General features: G+C 41.1%; 1 protein-coding gene across 11 annotated transcripts in view; it reads right to left on the bottom strand.

Moving 5' to 3' along the window:
• Positions 1-186: 186 nt before the first annotated feature.
• syne1a (spectrin repeat containing, nuclear envelope 1a) overlaps positions 187-22,109 on the bottom strand; it is a 160,297-nt gene continuing 138,374 nt past the window's right edge. For 9 of the 11 annotated variants that reach the window (XM_061929703.2, XM_061929706.2, XM_061929705.2 and 6 more), the window contains 26 exons: positions 21,907-22,061; positions 21,688-21,835; positions 21,520-21,614; positions 21,194-21,431; positions 20,863-21,057; positions 20,073-20,198; positions 19,435-19,590; positions 18,386-18,544; positions 18,147-18,313; positions 14,470-14,632; positions 12,226-12,413; positions 12,002-12,152; positions 10,298-10,480; positions 7,924-8,061; positions 7,671-7,862; positions 7,267-7,591; positions 7,018-7,086; positions 6,533-6,666; positions 6,082-6,208; positions 5,784-5,989; positions 5,506-5,712; positions 5,270-5,398; positions 4,339-4,581; positions 4,169-4,258; positions 3,217-3,275; positions 187-1,487 (listed from right to left, as the gene is read on the bottom strand). In XM_061929703.2, the coding sequence (XP_061785687.2) occupies positions 1,205-1,487; positions 3,217-3,275; positions 4,169-4,258; positions 4,339-4,581; positions 5,270-5,398; positions 5,506-5,712; positions 5,784-5,989; positions 6,082-6,208; positions 6,533-6,666; positions 7,018-7,086; positions 7,267-7,591; positions 7,671-7,862; positions 7,924-8,061; positions 10,298-10,480; positions 12,002-12,152; positions 12,226-12,413; positions 14,470-14,632; positions 18,147-18,313; positions 18,386-18,544; positions 19,435-19,590; positions 20,073-20,198; positions 20,863-21,057; positions 21,194-21,431; positions 21,520-21,614; positions 21,688-21,835; positions 21,907-22,061 (4,326 nt within the window). In that variant the 3' untranslated portion in view covers positions 187-1,204. The remainder of the gene's footprint in view (positions 1,488-3,216; positions 3,276-4,168; positions 4,259-4,338; positions 4,582-5,269; positions 5,399-5,505; positions 5,713-5,783; positions 5,990-6,081; positions 6,209-6,532; positions 6,667-7,017; positions 7,087-7,266; positions 7,592-7,670; positions 7,863-7,923; positions 8,062-10,297; positions 10,481-12,001; positions 12,153-12,225; positions 12,414-14,469; positions 14,633-18,146; positions 18,314-18,385; positions 18,545-19,434; positions 19,591-20,072; positions 20,199-20,862; positions 21,058-21,193; positions 21,432-21,519; positions 21,615-21,687; positions 21,836-21,906; positions 22,062-22,109) is intronic. The other 2 variants (XM_061929704.2, XM_061929707.2) reach the window with 2 other exon arrangements.

The following is a 22,109-nucleotide window of genomic DNA, read 5'->3' on the forward strand; positions in this document are numbered from 1 at the left end:
AATGGAAAACATACAAAATGCACACAGACGTTCCAATGGAGATTCGAACCCAGACCTCCTGAGACTCATGTGCTAACCAATGTAATCAAACAACCGTATTGTATTTATTTGGACAATAGGAAAGACTACAACTCTTGACTGCAATTGGTAATTGTTTCACTAACAAGTTGTGGATTTACACAAGAGTTATTAAATGGTTCATGTTTTATTATATGCAAAGAGTATTCGGCATTAGCAAACTGTACATACATAAATTAACAATTTTCATATTTTTGTACACATTGTGTTTAGATAAGGTAGCGATGTTTGATCACTTCGGAATAATACTTATAACCAAACATCAATATGATTAATAAATCTACAGCTACACAATCAGCGATTGTTTGGCTTTAGGGGCTTTCAAGTGCATGCTCTAACAGAAACACAAGTATGTATATATTATATATAACAGAAAAAACACCTTTATCACAATCAAAGCAGTAGAAATACGAGCTTTAGCTTTAGGCGGTTAGAAGTTGGCCATTTTGGCTCAAAGGCGTTCAGTCAGTCAGTGCGGTACCTTCAAACAGCAAACAGGGGCGGTCCTCACAGCAAAGTTGGAACGAACCAGAGAGAAATTAAGTTGGCAAATTCAGACTACAAAAAAATATTTAGTTGGTTAGAAGTCAAGCGGAATTTACAACGCAGCGTCAACGCATCTTGTTGGGGCCAGCAAACAGACGCGCATATGGGGAATTAATCAACGAGTAAAAAGTACATCCGGGCATTTTCACCGCAGCACTCGAGTTATGTAATCGTAAAAGCGCCCTTTTAAACATTATATTAACTCGGCTGTTTATTGGTTAAATCTTTTCAGGACCAATATCCTTAAACATTTGAGCTTTTTTCAAACGAATAATATTCCGCTCAATAAATAGTAGCAGCACTGGGAATAGTGGACGACTTTGGCTCCCATCGTGAGTGTATTATAAATAGTGCTTTGTTCTTTCTCATTGATATCACTAAAAAACCTCATATACATATTAAAGGTAAACACAATTTAAAAATATATATCTAAAAAAGGTCCATTAGTAATTAAAGGGCTCCTTGTCATAATGGTGCATCCCAACAGGGGGCGGAGCTTGTTGCTGTAGGGCACAGGGTGAAAAAGGGCACATTCACAGGAGTCCTTGGCAAAGCGATATGGGTGGATAGGGATAGGCAGCTATATAGGTGGGGGTCCGTTTGTGTAGCGCAGCATGGGATGGAAGGAGCGGGCAAAGTTGTTGGCGTGGTGGCAGCTGTAGTCCTCCTGGCTCATGGGCACCAGGCAGGCCAGGCCAATGAGGAACAAGAGGAACAGCTGCACGGGGAGCGCAGCTCTCAGGACACGATGCAGGAAGGAATGGCCTTTGGAGGAAGAGGAGGAGGAGGATGGCGAGGAGACGCCGTCCAAAAGGTCAGAACGGGAGGAAACGCAGCCAGCGGCGCCGGCTGACCTCCTGCGGCTGGGAGGGAGGATACACAAAAGGAGTCAGATACGCCAAATATTTGCAAAGCATTACTGTGCCGAGTCAAACGTGTTTTAATTGAAGCACCAAAACATTCTTATCTCATCAAAATACATTTGGAGGATTAATGTGGACTTCGCAAAACAACATTAGGTACACCTGAAATTCAATTAAAGAGCTACATTATTTGGACAGAAAGTATAATAATGAATATCTATTAAATTGTACTTTAATTGTACTTTGAAACTATTGAGGCCTGTTTCTATGATAGTGGTTATTTTTATTTAGGCACAAAATCTAAGTAACGGCTCCCAGTGTAATTATTATATACATACAGTACAATTATTAATATATATTTAAAAATGAGTATTTTTGTGTAAGTGCAGTTGATCTTGCGGCAAACATGTTGAAATGCATAAAGGGGGTTTATATGTTTTACAAACAATTTAATTTATATATTTTTTTTAGAAAAAATCATAATCAGAGTGAATGAAATACCACAAATCTGGATAACAATGTAGTATTACTTTTGGCAGAAAAATAATACAGCTTCAAAATCCTAATATAAAATCTGGATTATTAAAAAAAATCATACAAATGCCCAAAGTGTATTTTTAATAATAGTAATAATGTTATCATTTTATAGTATTTTGACACAAAATGTAAAGATACATGTGGATTTAAAAAAATGTCAATAAAAGAAATAAACCGAGACAACAACTAATTTCTGTATTATAGTGTATTATACATTTTTAAATGTATTATTATCGTCCTGATCAGGGGGGTCTCGGATGATTAAAGACCTGAAACACCCTGTGACCTCGGGTTTATCACTGATGATGTGTCCAAGTATCACCAATAGGTGTATTTATTATAATAATTATAATTATATAATTTTGGCCGAAACTTAACGCAAAATATGGGTTTTGTGTTTGTTAACATTGTTATCATAATAGTCATACTGTAATGTTATTAGTTTATCATTTTGGACACAAAATCTCAGTGCAAAATTGAGATTTTTTAAAATATAAATTGTAGCCATTTTAAAGGGTATATTACTATTTTTATGTTAGTATCAGCTTGGTGTCCAAACACATTGACAACAATATGTCTGGGCAAAGAGTTGGGGGAAACGTAAAAAATGCAAAACACATCCAATTGCACACAGGAGACTCACTATCAAATAAGACACATGACCAGCAGATCCACACTGTGGTATATACGCAAACCAAAGACGTCAACCTCCAAGCATCACACACACTCGCACGCACACGCACGCACACACACACACACACGCACACACACACACACACACACACACACGCACACACACACTCACACACACACAAACGGACGAGTCAGTGCGAGGAAAGCGTGTGTGAGAGTTCAATGCCAAGTTTTGTTTTGTTTTACAAGCACAAGCAGCACTTAAAGTGTCTGGAGAAACAGGTTACAGCCATCTACTGGCAAAGACAGTATTACAACGTTATAAGAGAAACAGCAGCTGATCAAGGTGAAGCAGTGAAACAAAACATCTAAAGAAAAAAAGAACAGCCCGATGTGACCCTGCTCGTTTTAGGAGCTGGTCACATGACCTCAAGAATAGGTGAGGGATCATGGAACATCATCTTACACACGCTTAGATTAAATATTCCCCAATTTAGTTCCGATTCGGTTCCATGATCCCATTCATCTTTCTAGCGGTCCAAAAGGGAGGGTGAGGTACCTGTGGCGGGGGTCGCTCTCAGGGGGTCCAGGGTGGGCCTGACTACTTTTGCCTCGAGGCTGAACGGCGTAATGAGCAGGGAATGGTAAAAAGAAAGAAAAGAAATGTTTCAGTCAAGAGGCAAATGAAGACATAAAATAACTAAAAGGTTGTTGGAGGGATCATCAACAAAGCAGAAACGTAATCAATGATGTGTCCGATTGGAACACGCAAGAAAGCTGGCTTCCCAACCTCTAAAAATGACAAAAATAGAGTAGAATTTTTGATAATTTTTTTTATGAAAAGCCAGGTTTCCTTGAGGATCAACATGCTGAAAAGCAGCATATCAAAAAAGCAGGGCACACTACAAGAAAGTATTCAGGAGACACTTTTCTGCTAAAATATTAAGAAGTATAACATTTGATGGGAGAGAAGACAGTGTTTTATTGTATAAAGGAACATTAGAGTAAAACAATTTTATCCACGATTAAAATTAAATTTTAGGGGGGGGGATAGTAGATATTAGGAAACCTTCCTCGAATGCAAGTAGGAAACAGTATTGTAGTTTAAAGAAAACAATATAAAGATTGAGGACTTTTATGAGTGCTCATAATGATTTTCTGAATTTTAGAAGAGAAAAAACTCACATAATTCTGTGAATTACACAGGATATATATGTATGTATATATATATATATTTATATACAATAATGTAAAAAAGAAAAACGTTGTTTTGTAAAATCAACAAGCTGCAACGTAAGAAAAATAACGGTTTGACTTAAATAGAAATGTGTTTGATCAAAATAATGTTACAATAAAAAATATGGTATTAGGGGGAAAAGCTGTAATTTTACAAGACAAATCCGTACTTTTAGTCATAATTAATAGACGTAAATAAAGTTAGATACAAGAGATACACTTTTTTCAGGCCCTCCTAATATGGCTATCGTAATGATATTTAATAAAAACATTACCAATCGTTTGAAAGCTTGGATGCTTGTTGAATCAGATGCAAGACCAGCAGAAGTCATGTCAGATTTGACAACAGTTCGGGGTATGAAATCCTTAAAATACCAAAACACCACAAGTTGGCTAAAGTAGCATTCAACAGCAAGATGGCGTGCATAGGGAGACGGTTCCCCACCTGTTGCGTGCTCACGACCTCCAGTCGCCTCTGCAACCCCTCCAGGTCGCAGTCGACCTCCCGCAGGAGCAGGCGCAGCCTGTTCCAGATCACGTGCACCTTCTCCTGGGCCTCCAGACACTCGCTGCCAGGGGAAAGGAGAGTGGTTGCTGTGGGCACTGCCGTGCTGACCAGCAGCTGAGCTGAGAGCTCCTGGAGGGACGACACCTTCTGCTGAGAGTCCAGCAGCTCCCGCTTGATTTGCTGCACAGCAAAACAAAGATAAATGTTGGAGCACTGAAACTGCATGGACAAAATAATTGCGTGAAAATATGGAGTTGAATGCTTTGCAGTTAGAATAGATTTTGGTGCAAATCTCCTCCAATTGCATCCAAACATGCTTGCACAGCCCTAGCTTTTTAGGTAATGTGTTCCAGAAAGGGCCTTCCTCAAACTGTTCCCACAAAGTACATGATGGGAAAATTTAGGAAGCACTAAGAAGCCTGGTCCAACTTCTTATCAATAAACCTAATTTGTTTAGGGTGTGTCTCAATAGTTTGGGTCTACAGTAGATCACTTTCATTATTCCAGCATATTTACTGAATTTCCTCTGCTTTAGGTTGTAAATAATTGTTTTTTATGGTAAGTTAAATAAAAAGTGGGTAGATGGCACTATCTACAGTAGCAAAAGAGTACTACGGCTATAAATCCAGCAGAATTCACAAAATTCATTAAACATTTTCCAGCAGGAAGCTGCTTTGACAAGATTATACGTAACCATATTACAGGCACAATCTCTGTATACTGTATGCCTGAAATTAAGTATGAAAAGTAGGCATTATTTGGCATTTTCATGGGTGGAATGTTCATTTGCATTTTTTCTTGGAACGTAACAACCGGAAATAGCAGGGCTCTACTGTTTATAGAGATAGGATGTGCTCTTGTAACGTACAGTCAGTGTCCTGAGATGAGCTTGTAGCGTTTCATGGTCCAGGTTTGAAGGGACAGGAACCACCTCATTCCTCCGACGGTCGATGTTCTCCAACCACAGCAGCAGACCATGACTCATCTCGTGGAACTCCTAAAAGGAGAGATGCACTTTTTTTGGTGCGAGGTATATACTTTTCTGAAAAAAATCTAACTTTTATTATTACTTGAATTTAACTAGTTTTTAATGTTTTTCCGCACCTGGCACTGCATGAGAGCCTGCTGCAGCTCCTCCCTCCACTTTTCCAGCAAGGTGCCCAGGCGATCCCAGGATGCATTCATCTCCTCTAGACCGTCCTTTAGCTCCCACGCCTCCTCAGAGTCGGGCTTTGATTGGAGGAAACTGGCGCCAGTCAGGTTGATGGAAAGCAACTCCGACTTGTGGGCGTCCATCCCTTTCTGCAACTCCTGAGCACCAAAAGGGTTGAGGATGCAAGTACTTTCTTGAGAAACTGATGCAAGACAAGTCAAAGACAAACCCTGAGTTTCTTGATCCTCTGCTGGATGCTGTGGATGTCCGTGCTGCGCTCCAGGCCTCGCAACTGGCCCAGCTCTGCCTCACACTGACCCAGCCAGGCACGCATGGTCTGCAGGTCTGATATCAGTTGCTGCCAATGCTGCAGGTTCTGCTTGTGCTTTTCACTGAGAGACTGAGCCTGGATCAGCTCCCAGCGCTTGATCACACCTGGACATGGGACAACAGATCCTTTGAACAAAAATGCTCACCATATTGACGGACAAATGATGTATTTGTGTGAGTGTGTGTGCGCGACAGACCTGCACTCTGACTGTCTGCGCTGGTCGGATTGGTGAGTCCTGGCATTTCATCTTCGTCCTCTGTGAGTTCTTCCTCAGCTCGCTTCACTGCTTCTATGCTGCCGTGACACTCGCCCATCAGACGCATCTGCATCAAAGTTTGTTTCATGTATTTAGCATACAAAAAAAACAATAAATATCTAAAATAATTAATTGTGATCAATTATAATTAATTTTTTTCATATTATTTGCAAAAAAACATTTATTAAGCTCAGCTGTTCACCAAAAAATGCAATAAAATACAAGTACTACAACAAAATCCTCAATGGAGGTAAATAAATTAAAAACAAAAATTTAAGAATATTAATCCATTTTTTGCTAAAATATTTTCAAACCCTTAAAATCAAATAACTAACTTCAGGTGCAGCTAGTAAAAAGTGAACCAGTTACATATGTAAGTAGTGTAACGCACATAGCCCATGTAGGTGGCATCAACATCAGGGCTGGAGCGGTTGGCGGCGTCCTCTCTCGCCTGCAGGTGACAGCGTCCTGCATCCAGAACTTGGTCCTGTTGCCTGAGACTGGCTTCCAGCTGGCCTGGCTCACCTGCACAGAAACCACTTCAGGGTAAAAATATGGAAAATGAAGAGTTGTTGATGCATTTTGCAAATGGACACAATGCATGCATTAGTGTGACTGAAGGCAGGCTCGGACATGTTATCCACAACACAGGATTACATCTGCTATGATAAAAATATTAAAAGTAGTTCACAGACTAAGGATGGACCTTCAACATGCAATATTTTCATCTGCATGCTGATGGAGACAATATGTTTTATTTTGTGTGGATGGAAGCTGCAGTTGCAGTGTTGTCCCCTGTTGGGGTGTTGTTAGAAAAGCTTGCGGTGATTTGGAGCTTCATGCTGAGTCATTCCTAATTAGCTCTGAGGTTCCTACCAGAGGACGATTTCAATGTGTTCTCAGTCAGTTTTATATAGGCCTCTGGACTCTCGGGAATAACTACATCTGGAGAAAAAAACATAACATTGACTATTTATTAACTTATGTCTAATACTTGTGCTTGCTGGACATCAGTGACATCTGTGGCCATACCAGGTAACTACAGGACGTTCGTTGAAGGGCTAACTTTGCTGTTCTCTCTGGAATTTTGTGATATATTTACATATAAAAACGTTTGAGACTAACCTGACAGCACTGCAGTAGCTGTCCTCAGATACTCCACCTCTTCCTCCTCCTCTTGCCCTCGGCTCCTCTGCCTGTGGCTTCGCCCTCCTGGGCTCTCCAGACCCCTGCTCAGGTCGTAGTCATGGTCCCACTCTAACGGGATTGAGTCCACACTGGCTGGGGTGTCCCGGCCTGACCGGTCCGCCCGAATGAGGGTGGTCGCGCCAGAGGGGGGTCGGCTGGAGGTTCGTGGAGGTGTTGAGTTGACCCACTGCAGCTCGTAGAGGTCGCCGCCGTCCTCCATGTCCAGCTCTCTGTCTGAACCGTCAAACTCGTCATCCACAAGCTGTGAGAGAAGGATGGAAAATCATTAGAAAATGAAGTAGTCGCAAATTAAGCATAGTGTTCCACTACTGTGTACTTACAGGTAACCGGGTAAGCTTTTTGTAGTATCTGTTGACCCGGCCAAAGACCTCCTGGTAGTATCTCTGCAGCTCTTCCAGCTCCTCTTCGATCACAGCTGCATCCAGAGGTTCACTCTTCTCGATCAGAGCGTCGCCCTGCCTGAACACCAGCTCAATCTTGCCCATGTTTAGGTGGATCTCCTGCTGGAATGCCTAGTGCCACAAAAAGCTTGTGAAGGCTGATTTAAAATCTGTGGAAAAGTGGCATGTTTACCTTGAGTTGTTTAATCTTAGCGTGAACGTCACACTCGGAGAAGTGCTCAATGTTGGTGAGCTGAAGGTCCATCTCAGTCAGCCACACCAGGATGCTATCCCGAGCCGTCTCAAACTCCTCCCTCTGGCTGATGAAGTGCTGCAGGAGCAGAGCGCATATGAATGCTTCACTGACATAATCACATGACAAAAATCCTCCTGAGACCCAACATCCTGTGCAGTGGAAATTTGCAAAAAACTAATGTCTATGCATCGAGGACTTGTCTCTGGCCGCCTGCCTGAGAGAGGCAATGATGAGAGGTATAGCAGATTAGTCTCACTTAACTGGCTAGATTTTGTAGAGTACAGGGACTAACGTTTATTGATAATTGGCCATCTTTCTGGGGCAAACCGGGCTTGCTAAGGAGGGACGTCCTTCACCCTAACCGGGAATGCGCCATCACTCTATCTAGAAATATAGACTACTATTTAAGACAAGCTTGACTAACTACACTACAGCAAGCTCGGACACAGGCAATTACAGTGTCTGATAGTCCGGGTGAGGAGTCAGTTAAGCTAGAACTAACCACCAAAATTCCTGCACACATAGCATTTCTCGTAGAATAATACACAACTGACATAATGTTTTTTCTGTAGTGACTGTGCCAGAGGTAGACATGCATTCTACTGAAGTGGCAAATTATGATGCATTAAATGTATCACAGCACCAAGCAAATAATCTCAAGATCCTCATCATATCAATTCCTAGATGTGATCGAAATGATTTAAGGCGCACTACACAAAATAATTATAACGTTATTAATATCAGTACTACGGATACCATTTAAAAAAAAATCCTCAAAACAGCCCACTACCTATAATATGGGCTTTTTAAACATCAGATCATTGTCTCCCAAAACATTATGTGTTAATGAGGTCCTTAGAGACAACAATTTTAACATCATTGGTCTCAGCGAAACCTGGCTAAAACCAAATGAATTTGAATGCACATATTGCCGGTCCCCTTAAAAGGGGTGGCGGGGTCGCACTAATATCCAATGAAAACCGTAACCTTACCCCTAACCTAAGTAATAAATATAAATAATTTGAGGCGCTTACTATGTCTGTCACATCGCTACCTCTCCATCTGGCTGGTATCTATCGCCCCCCCTGGGCCCAATTCGGACTTTATCAGTGAATTTTCAGAGTTTGTCGCTGATCTAGTGACGCACGCAGATAATATAATTATAAGGAGGAATTTAATATCCATATGAATACCCTGTCAGACCCTCCATGCGTGGCGCTCCAGACTATAGTTGATAGCTGTGGTCGTACACAAATAATAAATGAACCCACGCATTGCAACGGTAATACGATAGACCTAGTCCACCACCTCCAAAGTTACGGTACTCCCGTACAATAAAGCAATGTCCGATCATTACCTTATAAAATTCGAAGTTCTGACTCATTGTCAATAAGCTACTAATAACTACTGTTTTAGCAGCCGCAACATTAATGCTGTCACAACTACGACTCTTGCTGGCCTATTGCCTTCGGTAATGGCACCATTCCCAAATTATGTGGGCTCTATCAATAACCTCACTAACAATTTTAACAAGCGTTTTCTATTCGGGCTCCAGTACTCTGTAATGCCCTAACGGTAACAGTTAGAGATGCTACCTCAGTAGGAGTCCCATCTTAAAACTCATTTGTATAATCTAGCCTTTAAATAGACCCGTTTTTGGACCAGTTGATCTGCTGTCTCTCTTTTCTGCTCTGCCCTCCTCTCCTGCATGGAGAAAGGTGACCACGGATCAGCCTCCACGGATGACCCGCTAGCTGTTCAAAGTCTGGACCCATGATGGACCACTCCTCTTTGCATCAGTTGGTGACGTCTCTGCGCAGCTCACTTGTCTCTTCTCAAGATGATCCCCTGCTGTCCTCCCAATGGACCCGGACTTTCACATGAAGTCGGGACCCGGGCCTGACCACTCCTTATGCATCAGTCGGTGACGTCTCTGCGCCGCGACATGTCTACATGCAAGAGGTTCCCCTGCTGGCCCCACTATGGATAGGACTCTCACATTATTAACTGTATCCACTCGGCCTCCATTGCACTGGTCACCCGGGGGGGTCCCCACATCTGCGATCCCTTCCAAGGTTTCTCGTTGTTCCCATTGGGTTGAGTTTTTTCTTGCCCTGATGTGGGATCTGAGCCGAGGATGTCGTTGTGGCTTGTGCAGCCCTTTAAGACACTTGTGATTAAGGGCTATATAAATAAACTTTGATTGATTTATTGATTGATAATCAGGCCATCCAGTGCAGAGGATGCTGGTTCATAGTATGATAGTTCAACCCTTGTAGATGATGAGGTTTGTGTCATGTACAGTTGCTACCTTAAGTCGTCGGAGGATGGCCGCCACCCTTTTCTGCAGGTTGTCCCATCTCCTGTTCCCATCATGCACCATTTCTCTGAGGTGGCAAGACGAGTCGGTGCGGTTCTCACGAGCTAGGCGTCTGTACTGCTTGTTGATAAGCTCCAGCTGGGTCAAACACTCCTGTACTTGGCGCTGGAAGGCCTGAGACCGAAATAAGTGTTGTTACGACAGTACACTGAAAGGTCCTTGAAGTTCTGCGCATGAATAACAATGTAGCCAAAAGTGCTGATGGCAGCAGACCAGTAAGCAGCAGTGCGCACGTGAGCTATGATGGACTGCAGCAGCTGAGCGGATCAGCTCAGGCAAGTTTGTGTAACAGACATACTTGCCAACCTGGAGACCTCCGATTTCGGGAGGTGGGGGGCGTGGTCGGGGTGGGGCGGGGGCGTGGTTGGGGGCGTGGCTAAGAGGGGAGGAGTATATTTACAGCTAGAATTCACCAAGTCAAGTATTTCATATATATATATTTATTTATATATAAGAAATACTTGACTTTCAGTGAATTCTAGCTATATATATATATTTAATTGTATATATATATAAAATAAATACTTGAATTTCAGTGTTCATTTATTTACACATATACACACACATAACATTCATCTACTCATTGTTGAGTTAAGGGTTGAATTGTCCATCCTTGTTCTATTCTCTGTCACTATTTTTCTAACCATGCTGAACACCCTTTCGCAGGTACCCAGAAAGGTTTCGAGTACCACCAAAAAAACTGAATCTCTGAAGACAGTATAAAAATCTGTGTTAAAGGTGTACAAATACTGTTTGTATAATAAGCAAGTTATTGTTTACAAATGAGGGTTAAGAGTTCAGTACTAAAAAAAAAAAAGAATGTGGCTTAAGTACAGTTTTTTAATTGAGCTGCTGCATTTTTTGGTTAGGTTGTTTATTTATTATGAGTAACTTCTACATTTCTAAAAAAGAAGGAATGTAATAGAGTGATCTATGTTTGTCTGTTGCCATCTCCTGGTGAATGTTGGCTATAGCGTACTGGGGTTACTTTTTGGTTGGCCAACGATTTACGTGGTGTTGCGCACCTGACGTCAAGTGTGTGTGTCTGTTCTGAAGTCTACAGTAAAGAGACGTACTTCATCACCTCGCCTGGTTATTGCCTCCTACTCAATATATTACAACAACATTGCTGTTTACGGCAGACAAACTACTTTACGGTAGAATAAAACATGACTGCTGTTGTTGTGTGTTGTTACCGCGCTGGGAGGACGTTAATGAAACTGCCTAACAATAAACCCACATAAAAAAACCAAGAACTCGCCCTCGATCATTCTACAGTTATAACGTGTTTGGGCAGGCACGCTGTTTATATTGTGGAAAAGCGGACGTGAATACAGGCTGTTGACACGTCACTCAGGTCCACATGGAGCTGGAGGGGGCATGGCTTCCAGCTCCGCCTGAATTTCGGGAGATTTTCGGGAGAAAATTTGTCCCGGGAGGTTTTCGGGAGAGGCGCTGAATTTCGGGAGTCTCCCGGAAATTCCGGGAGGGTTGGCAAGTATGGTAACAGAACCCTTTTCCACTTCCTCTAACCTGCTGCATCTCCGTCCTGCAGTGTTTTATAAACATGCAACACAGCAAACGGAGCATTGTCTTTCTCCTACTCTCATGCTTAGAAATCCAAAGTAAACGCACCTCAAACTTTTTGAGTTCTTCTTTTCCAACTGTGTAGAGGACTCCAGCGGAGTTGGGCATGGCGGCTGTTCTCTCTGAAGTCTTCAACCACTCCTCAAAACGCGAGTAGTCGTCTAAAAACTTCTGCCACAACCTCCAGGTCTCCTCAACCCTGCACAGAAATAGAGCATGCATGACTCGGCATCACTGATGTGCATTCATTTGCCAAGCAGCGCCTCACTGACTTAAGCCTCCTCTCCATGGACATTGCGCAGATGTTCCTCCAGCGACGGTCCAGCCCTCTGGTAGCCTGCTGAATGGAGTCGCACTCGGTCTCGGTGGAGCAGGCGTCGCAGTCATGCAGGAGAACTTCGCACAGGTTGAGCACAGACGCCACCCCTGTACTGTGTCTCTCGATGTCCCTCTGCAGCTCCTGAGAAAGGAGACAAGTGTTACCTATGTTTAGCGATGTATGATTAATGCGAGTAATTAATTAGTCATATTTACTGCTGCATTTTTTTCATCGCATTAGATATATTGTACATATACAACAACTAAATTAATGCACAAAGCAAGCAGGCAATTATTTTTATCAGGAGAGCAAAAATATAATCTTAGTAAAAGACAGAATAAAGCATTTGTTTGGACCATCCCAAATGCATATGTATGTAGAATTAAACCATGGAATAGATTAGGTAAACAACTTAAACAATGTAATAACCCAGCAGGCATTGATATTGATACAATGTTGATTATACATACTTGTCCTTTAAAATGGACTTTGAAACAACATTGCAAAATAGTTGTATTTGTAAATTGAGACAACGTTCTAACGTTGGATACACGTTGTTGGTTGGGAAATGACCAAATTTCAATGGTCAAATCAATGTCACAACATGACATTGAATAAATGTTTTCAAAAAGCATGTTGTTTCAACATTGTGTTTGTGTTGTAAAATATTAGTTGTAAAATGACCAACATTCAATGGTCAAATCAATGTCAGAAATTAACATTGATTAAACGTCGTCAAAAAACATGTTGTTCCAACGTTAGGTTTGAGTTGCTCAACGTCTGGACCTAATTCAACACGTTCTCAATGTTGTTTTAATGTCTTGTGCCTGCTGGGAATACATTGATTTTCAAACTGTGGTACGGCAAAGAATCACTTGATTAAAGTACAGTGTTTATTTTCCTATTTTCAAACACAGTATTACTGTTACAGTGGCCAAAAATATTAAATATAAGTGTTAAATAAAACTTTGTTTTTAATTAATAATTAGGCCTTTTACGCTACTGTATTTTAATGTTGGTCATTGTGGTGGTACTTAGAGCTAACTTTTTTTCTGAGGTGGTACTTGGTGAAAAAGGTTTGAAAACCACTGTACTAATATGTGCCAGTTTAAAAAACATTATAAGTATAGGGTGTATACAACGTACAACGAAACAGAACTGCTGACAAACAGCATCTGATATCATATCAGACACTTAATATTGGACATGGGTGGGATTTAATACACTTTTCTTCTTCCTAATCTTTTTTGAACTTGTTGAATTGTTTGAGTGCATCTGTCTTGTTTATTGTGTTGTACATTTTTAACATGATTCAAATAAATCATAAATTGTGATAGTAAAAAGTGTGAAAAGGAGGTCTAGTGAGGATAGGAGGAATTAAACATAACAAATAGTTAAAAATATACATAAAATATTTAATGATGTGTTTGATGTGCTTATAGTTTAAATATCTTGTTTTTAGCGTACAGTAGATTATGTTTAATTTTTCTAGGGCAATTACACGGCCTCTTGAGAAATGGCATCTCTTCGGGTTTGTTTTGACCCACATTAAGATAACTTTATAGTATTATGACACATCTGTGCATGAATATAGTGACAATTACATGTAAGAAGTGTACATTATATTCAAACGCAGAGAAAAAGCAATGAGTTTGACTTTAAGTACTTCTTGCACAAAACAGTGCTTATGGTTTTTTGATGTGTCCACTTCAGCACATTATATGGACCTGTTGTTTTATTTAATACATAAAACAGACAGTATCTCTCTAAAAAAATAAATTACTTTATAATGGCACCTTTTTGGTTATATATTTATCTTAATATTAATGTGATGAATTTAAATGAGAATACTTTAAGTTGATGTTTGTGTCAGCATTTTCTTAGGTGAGATTAAAAACATGAATTGGATTCATTATCTACAGATCATAATTAATTAATCTCTAATGTGTTTAATTGTTTGACAGCATAACAGTTATGTTCATGTTTGGACACAGCAATGGTGAAAAACAAGTTGATGTTTGTGTGAGTCGTGCTGCCATTTCCTCATGTGCTTCAGTGTCACTTTTTTTCTATTAAGTCCAATGAGCCATTTCACCATAAGAGCTTATTGTGTTTGTTGCTAAAGTGATGTCTTGTGGGTTTTTTTCCTCCACTGCATTACTACTTGTCTGGACTGTTTGATTTGAATATGCCTTGCCTGCTGCTGGTTGAGCTTTCTCTGGATCTCCTGGTCGTCGCACGTGTCGTAGACGATGGGCCTGGACAGCTCGGTCTCAATGTGAGACAGCCAGGACCGCAAGCTGCTCATGTTTTTGTCCAACTGCTGCACCGCCACAAGGGTCTCCCGCAACTTCTTCACCCTGATGGAAAGCAAAGCGAGAGGGGGGAGTTACATAAATTGTAACACCTGGAGATGCACTTCATCCGGTAAATTTTACTTTAAGAGGAGGCAGAAGTACATTAATGATTATAATATTTAAGTCTTTTTTTATTGCATTTTACCTACGTCCCTAAAATTTTAAATCAATCATGGAGGCAAGGTGGAAATATTTATTGAACATTCTTGCTTTCCTTATACTTCCTCCAAACGAGCCGTTTGGAATTCGCCCAATTTGTGAAGTTTTTCCCAAGTCTGACATCAGGAGATATGCTCATACATGGAAGAGGTTTACCTGAAGACCTTTGCGAGTGTCCAGCATTGTAATCCCACAGTGTAGTCAAGGAGTTCCTTACAAATATATTGTACATACAAATGCACATACATACTCACGTACACACAAATATATATACATATATACACACATTACCCACATACAGTACATAGGTACCTACGCTCCCACATTCATACAGTACATACATACACTCACGGTACATACATCCACACGCAGATTCACTGTACAAACATATACACATACTGTACATATACAAGCACATATGACTACATACACTCATGCATATAATAAAGGTTTCATCAAACATATATTAATGTTGTTCCCCTAGGGAAAACTGGGTAACACACGGCACACTGACAAAGCCTAACCTATTGTTACTACAACAATCTACAAGGTTATTAGCGCTTCTCTTTCTTCCCCTCCATTTATCTGCTTTCTTTTGTATTTCAAGTGCCCACAACATGGCACATCCTGAAAAGAAAGTCAGAAAGCGGCTTGAAAATGGTCTGTACAACAATGATTTATGCAAAATTTTGACCAATGAAGCACCATTTCATGTTATGTAGACCACAAGCAAGTATTTTAAATGTAGAACAAAAATCTTAATAATAACCCTTTAAACATTCACCGCCTCACCCTGCAAAGAAATCTTGCCACATAGACTTAATAAAAGTGAAGGTGGCAGGAACATTAAATATTATGTAAATTTGTCTTTAAACCCCTAAAGCTTGTTATGCAGCAAGTATTAACCAACACACTACCATAAATGCTCTACTTATAACTGGGCTTTACATAAAGCACAAAGCGGACAGGGCGTTGGAATTGGAAGCAAGAATGAGAAATATTATATATAGATAACTATTATTACTATTGAACAATTATTTGGGCAACACGGTGACAGGGGGGTTGTCAGTCGTGTGTCTCATAATACGAAGGTCCTGGGTTCGATTCCCGGGCTCGGGGTCTTTCTGTGTGGAGTTTGCATGATCTTCCCGTGACTACCTGGGTTCCCTCCGGGTACTCAGGCTTCCTCCCGCCTCCAAAGAAATGCCCACTAAATTGGCCTAATTGTGTGAATGTAAATGTTGTCTGTCTATCTGTGTTGGCGACTTGTCCAGGGCGTACCCCGCCTTCCGCCCAAGTGCAGCTGGGATAGGCTCCAGCACCCCCGTGATCCCAAGAGGGACAAGCGGTAGAAAATTAATGAATGGATGGAATAATTATTTTTAAGAATTCCGCACAACACAGCAGCAACAAAACCAATGTTGCAATAGCATTAATACCGCTGAACAACAACATAAAAAGTGTAACACGTGTGAGTTTCACACCAACACCTGATCAGAGCTTATTTAATCCTAACCCTTTTCATATCATAGCAGTTTTATCCCATTTCTTTGTTCTCTGTTTGTAACAGAACAGTGAATAAATAAATAATAAATATACAATAAGTAAGTAAACAAATATTACATACCTAAATATTAGACATACAAACATGTACACAATAGTTAAGTAATTTATGGTTCACCTAGGAGATGAATGAGATTAAATTTAAATTTTTTTTAAAAAGTTCAAGATGTTTATCGTAATTCTTCTTCTTTGTACTTTGTGAACACTTGTAGTTTGAACAGTTTCTTAAACTGAATCATATTGGTGCTTAGTTCCGTTTATTTGCTGAATCCATTCCATAATTTAATTCCACATACTGATATGCTAAAGGTCTTCAGTGTTGTACGTGCATACAAAAGTTTTAAATTAGATTTTTCTCTGAGGTTATATTTCTCATTTTTTGTTAAGAATTGTTGTACATTCTTGGGTAGCAGGTTATTGTTTGCTTTGTACAGAATTTTAGCTGTTTGCAAATGCACCAAGTCGTTGAACTTCAATATTTTTGATTACCGGTAAATAAATAAAGGGATGTTCTCGATATCCAACATTATGTATTATTCTAATTGATCTTGATCTTTTTCGTAAAACTGTTAGTAAAAAAGTGCACATTTGTAGTTGTTTTCCCATATTTTTACACAATAATTTAGATATGGTAACATGCAGTCGAGAATATGGAGTGATCTTTGGTCCATAGCATATTTTCCTTTACTGATTATTGACGTGTTTCTTGCTACTTTATGTTGTATATTTTTTTACATGAGATTTCCAGTTCATTTAATTATTTATTACTACACCCAAATATGTGTTTATTTGAGTTAATTGAATAGAAGCATTATTTTGAGCATTTACAGTATATTAGTTGTTGAAACAAATTTTTACAAAATTAGGATTCTTGTACAGGTCCAATTTCCTTCCTATTAGAAAAACTAAAAGCATATGGATAAATGATCTATTGTGTGTATGCAGCCATACAAAATAAAAGGGAGCCCTGATTTGACCACCATCAAAGTCCACTTTAACTCTAAATCGAAACTATGTTTGAAAAACACAGACATATTACAGAAAAGCATCTCAAAGATTGTCCTGCCTGTTAACATCGCAGTCACAGTGTGGCAGATCCTCGCCTGGGCTGTCTGCCATCTTATCCAAGCCTAAATCCAAAACCATTGGGTTGCAAGATTCCCAGAGACAACGTTAACTTGTCTGCATGCAAACGGTCTTCTTCTCTTTCGTCTTCGTAGTGTACTTTCCCCCCACAAGAGTCTGTGCAACAGGGAAGGTGGGGTTGGGGTGGCAGCTGAGGTGGCACAAGTGTGACTTATCAACTGTTCGAAAAAAAAAAAGGCCTGCGTGTGGGCGGGTGTGAGTGTGAGTGCCTGAGAGTGACAAGTACTGCTGTTTCTAAAAGCAGACTTACAGTCAGAGGCATGTGGACGAGTACACAGCAAAAACACACACAAGCAAAGGCTGCAGGAGCCATGCATGAAAAAAAGTTGCAACATTCAACTGAAATGCCTGTGATGTTGTTATTTTGGTTAAGTAGACGACAAAGAAGAATGCAGCTGTCTGTTTGAGGTCACAGTGTCCTCCTCTGCCTCAGTCCCAGAGGGCAACAGCCGCATGATAGACGGGGGCGGGGTTTGGAACTAAGTCCAGGACTTTACAGCATACACTAAAAGTATTGGGAACTGTTGGGTTCTGATCCCATTCTGTTGTTTTATCAATGGCCATTAATCTATCAAAAACAGATTAACACCACATCTGCCTAGTGTCGCATAGACATCACAACAACATGTCTGCCTGAAGGTTCACTTACCTGGCGGCAATGAGGTCCAGCAGGTGTTGCCAGCGCTCGCTGACTTTATTGAGTTTGTGTTGAATGTCCGCTGCCTTGCTCTCCTGGCTGACACGGGCCAAGCGCTCTCCCATGAGCTGCAGCTGCTGCTTATTCTCGTGAGCAACACCAATCTCTTCCTGATAATCCTAGTGGAGAGTCAACCATAGGTCAGCACATGGAGTGTAATATGTAACATGTAATTTGTGTGTATAAAAAACCTTGCGCAGCTTTTCGATCATCTCCTCGATGCTGATGTCCCCATTTTGAGAGACTTTGCTCTCCATCTGCGTGAGCCACTCGCACAGCTCTTTGTTCTTCTCATTGAACACTGCCCACTCGTTCAACTTCTCGCTTACCTGCTGCCTGCGCAGAGAAAGCTGAGGCCACAAAAAATATGAATATACACAAATACATTATGAATACAAAAAACTGCATTAGGTTATAATATTGAATACTAATTGATTTCGAAACAAATATAATATTATAATACAATAAAATAATATGAATAATTATCCATCCATCTATTTTCTACCGCTTGTCCATTTCGGGGTGGCGGGGGGTGCTGGAGCCTATCCGAGATGCATTCGGGCAGAAGGTGGGGTATATCCTTGACAAGTCGCCACCTCATCGCAGGGCCAACACAAATAGACAACATTCACACTCACATTCACACACTAGGGCCAATTTAGTGTTGCCACACAGAAAGACCCCAAGCCCGAAGATCGAACCCAGGACCTTCTTTTTGTGAGGCACACGCACTAACCCCTGTTCCACGTGTTACCCATAGTAATAATTGTAATTATTTAATTGTAATAATTGTCAAGATTGTATTAATAATAAGAATGACATCATTATACTACATATCTGATTAATTATTATTAGTAGTAGTATTATGTACCGGTAAATAAATATCACTAATTTAACAACAAAAAATACAAGCAAAATGAAATTAATAATTTAACAATAAATTGAATAAACTGCATACAAAAATATATATATTTAACCTTTTTTATGCAGGAATATCCTATTGCTACTAAGAACCTCTTTCACAAGGGAGTCCTACCACACAGATTCATACACCAGGGTGGTGGCACTGGAAGAAACGTAGGTGTGTCTTGCACAAGGACACGACGGTGACTAGGAAGGCTGAAGCTGGATTCGTACCAGTAACCCTCAAGTTTTTGGATGATCAATCTACCATCCCAGCCACCCAGCCCCAGGAAATAAACCAAAAATGTATGCACTAGACAGGATTATCTAACTTTACCTGATGGCACACCTCTTCCCATTGGCCCTGGAGAAGCTGGATGCGTTCCTGAAGGACTGTGACGTCATCGTTGCCGACCACGCCCACCAAGGAGTCCCTCAGGAGAAACAAGGAAGTGAGGTCATCGCTCCAGCCCTTGACACTGCTCTCCAGCTCCTGCATGCACATTACATGACATGTTCAATAGAGAAGGTTCACACTTGGTCTACAGTCAAAGTCAAAGTCTTATGATTACCAAAAAAAGGGAGAAAGAAAAACATAAATGGGGATGGAAATGGTACATCACCTTGCATCTCTTCCTCCTCTCCTGTCACTGTGAAGGGTTCTCTTTGCTGCAATCATGTGTGGACCAGGCACACATAAATGTATGCATTTATGCATCCCCCACCCTTACATCCCCCTCACTGCGCATGAACCCCCGCCCTCTTTTTTACCCCACCCCCTCTTTTCTTCCCTCTCCTGTGCAGCTTTGGTCCTCCCTGAAGGGGCCTGAGCATCACATCTGAGCAGTAACCACCCTTAGCAACCTGAGTTGTCCTTACAGACTACAATAACAACATCCGAGCAGGTCAAATAATGACCTTGCTTATCTTATGGCTGTGCCTTATTAACAGGATATTGAGTGCCGCTATCATCACCTTGCATCTCATCTGCTCAGAGTGCAGCTCCTCGTGATGGTCAGGCAGCGCCACAGACAGCTTCCTCTTAAAGGCCCTCAGTTTCTCCAGCGAGGCATCAATGCCTTTCTCGCATCGCTCCCAATTCTACACAAACAGCACAAAAAAAGCACAGATTCAGTTGTGAGTTTTTGGGAGGTTCTGTTCCAAAGGGTGCAGATTATAGTTATTTTTAGAACATGAAAGGGAGGTATATATCTGGGGAAAAGAGGATCATATTTAGCAAGGAATGCTGCAGCAAGGAATGCTGCAGCAAAGTAGCATTCACTCAGCAGACACAACATTAGGTACACCTGTTCAATCTAGAAAGATACAGAGCAGTACAGCATATACTGTACACCCACAATAAATTAATATATGACCTTTTTTGCATGTAATTGTTAGTTGCTTTATATTAAAACTTTTTTCTTGCAATTGTGCACAATAAATTAATATATGACCTTTTTTGCATGTCATTGTTAGTTAAATAAATGATAAATAGTTGCTTTATATTAAAACCTTTTTCTTGCAATTGTGCACAATAAATTAATATATGACCTTTTTTGCATGTCATTGTTAGTTGCTTTATATTAAAACTTTTTTCTTGCAATTGTGCCCAATAAAATTATATTATTTTATATTCAAATGTATAATACTATCAAACCTGACTTACCGGTACATTTTGTTCTTTTTGTTCTCAACTATTTTCTATAAGGTGCAAGAACAGAGCAGCTAAAGTGTGTGTAAAATGTTGGGTTCAGTTGAACCTAACCTTAAGCAGACCATGCAGCTCCTTCCTCTGCTGGTCCAGGCGTTGGTGGGCGTGTCTCCACCTCTCCTGGATTTCCATCAGCTCCGTCTGCAGCCTGGACTCTGCCAGGGCGTCGACCGACAGCAGCAGGCTTCTGCCGGCCTCCACTGTCACGATGTAGCCTCCCTGCTGCCTCTGGAGGACACGCTGTCTAAGCTGCAGGAACGAGGACAAGGGAAATGGACCGAGGGGGTATAGGTTAACTAAGTTTACGGTTAGAGATGGGGTGAAGGTTTATCAACATTGAATTAGTTAAAGGATATCTCTACTCATCCATGTTATTATTACATACTTGTATCTGATCTAGCAGGTTTCTAGCCTGTTGCAGAGTGACTGGTTCTCCTCCCGGCTGATGTACGTCCAGGTCGCTTGACACTTCCTGCAGACACCGGAGCAGTTTTTCGGACATCTCGTGGTAGGTCTGCCACTGATGGAGCAGACTGTCAATAATGCCTCTTCGCTGCTGAGCCCGCCTCACTACACCCTGCCACTGATTAGCCAGCACAGCCAGCTTGACACTGAAGTCGTCTCTGTTAATTAAGGGCCAACAAAAACATCTCAATGTAAGCAGATACAGGAGATGCTTTCACGAGGTGCTGTCATGGGTTTTTAGGTTACCCATCATCCACTTGTCCTTGGTCCAGCATGCGATGGCCATCGCTGATAATGGAGTAGAGAATCTGCTGTTGGCTGAACATCTCTGCTTGGAACAACTGCAAATGTAAAAAAAAAACTTGATAACACTGACACATTTGCCACGCAAAAACTACACAATGCCTTTCTGACCTCATGCTCTCGCTGCTGCTCTAGCAGACTCTCGTGGTTGCCTGAAACCTCTCCAGCCAGTTTCTGCTCTGTCTGAGACAGGAATTCCATCCAGGCTTCGCATTTCTGCAGGAAGCTCTGGTGCAGGAGTAGCACTGCCTGCAGTTTACTGGAGTGGGATGCACGTTTTGGTGACAGATGTCATGCCACTACAATCATTAGCAGCTAGTAATCGTGTACCTGAACTTCTCGCTAAGGTGAGCCGAGTGGGATGTCCACGCTCTATTCAGACTCTGCAGGCGCTTTAGATCTCTGTCGCTGACTGGCAGTCTGTACATGAGCATGTTGACGCGCTCCAGGTCTGGAGAGAGGCTGCTGAGCTTGGAGAGAACAGCCTGGGAACAGCACACAGACAGTCATCAGTCCAGATGACATAAACCAAA

This window comes from Nerophis lumbriciformis, linkage group LG34 (genome assembly GCF_033978685.3).
Source record: "Nerophis lumbriciformis linkage group LG34, RoL_Nlum_v2.1, whole genome shotgun sequence".
In the NCBI taxonomy this organism is placed as follows: domain Eukaryota; kingdom Metazoa; phylum Chordata; class Actinopteri; order Syngnathiformes; family Syngnathidae; genus Nerophis; species Nerophis lumbriciformis.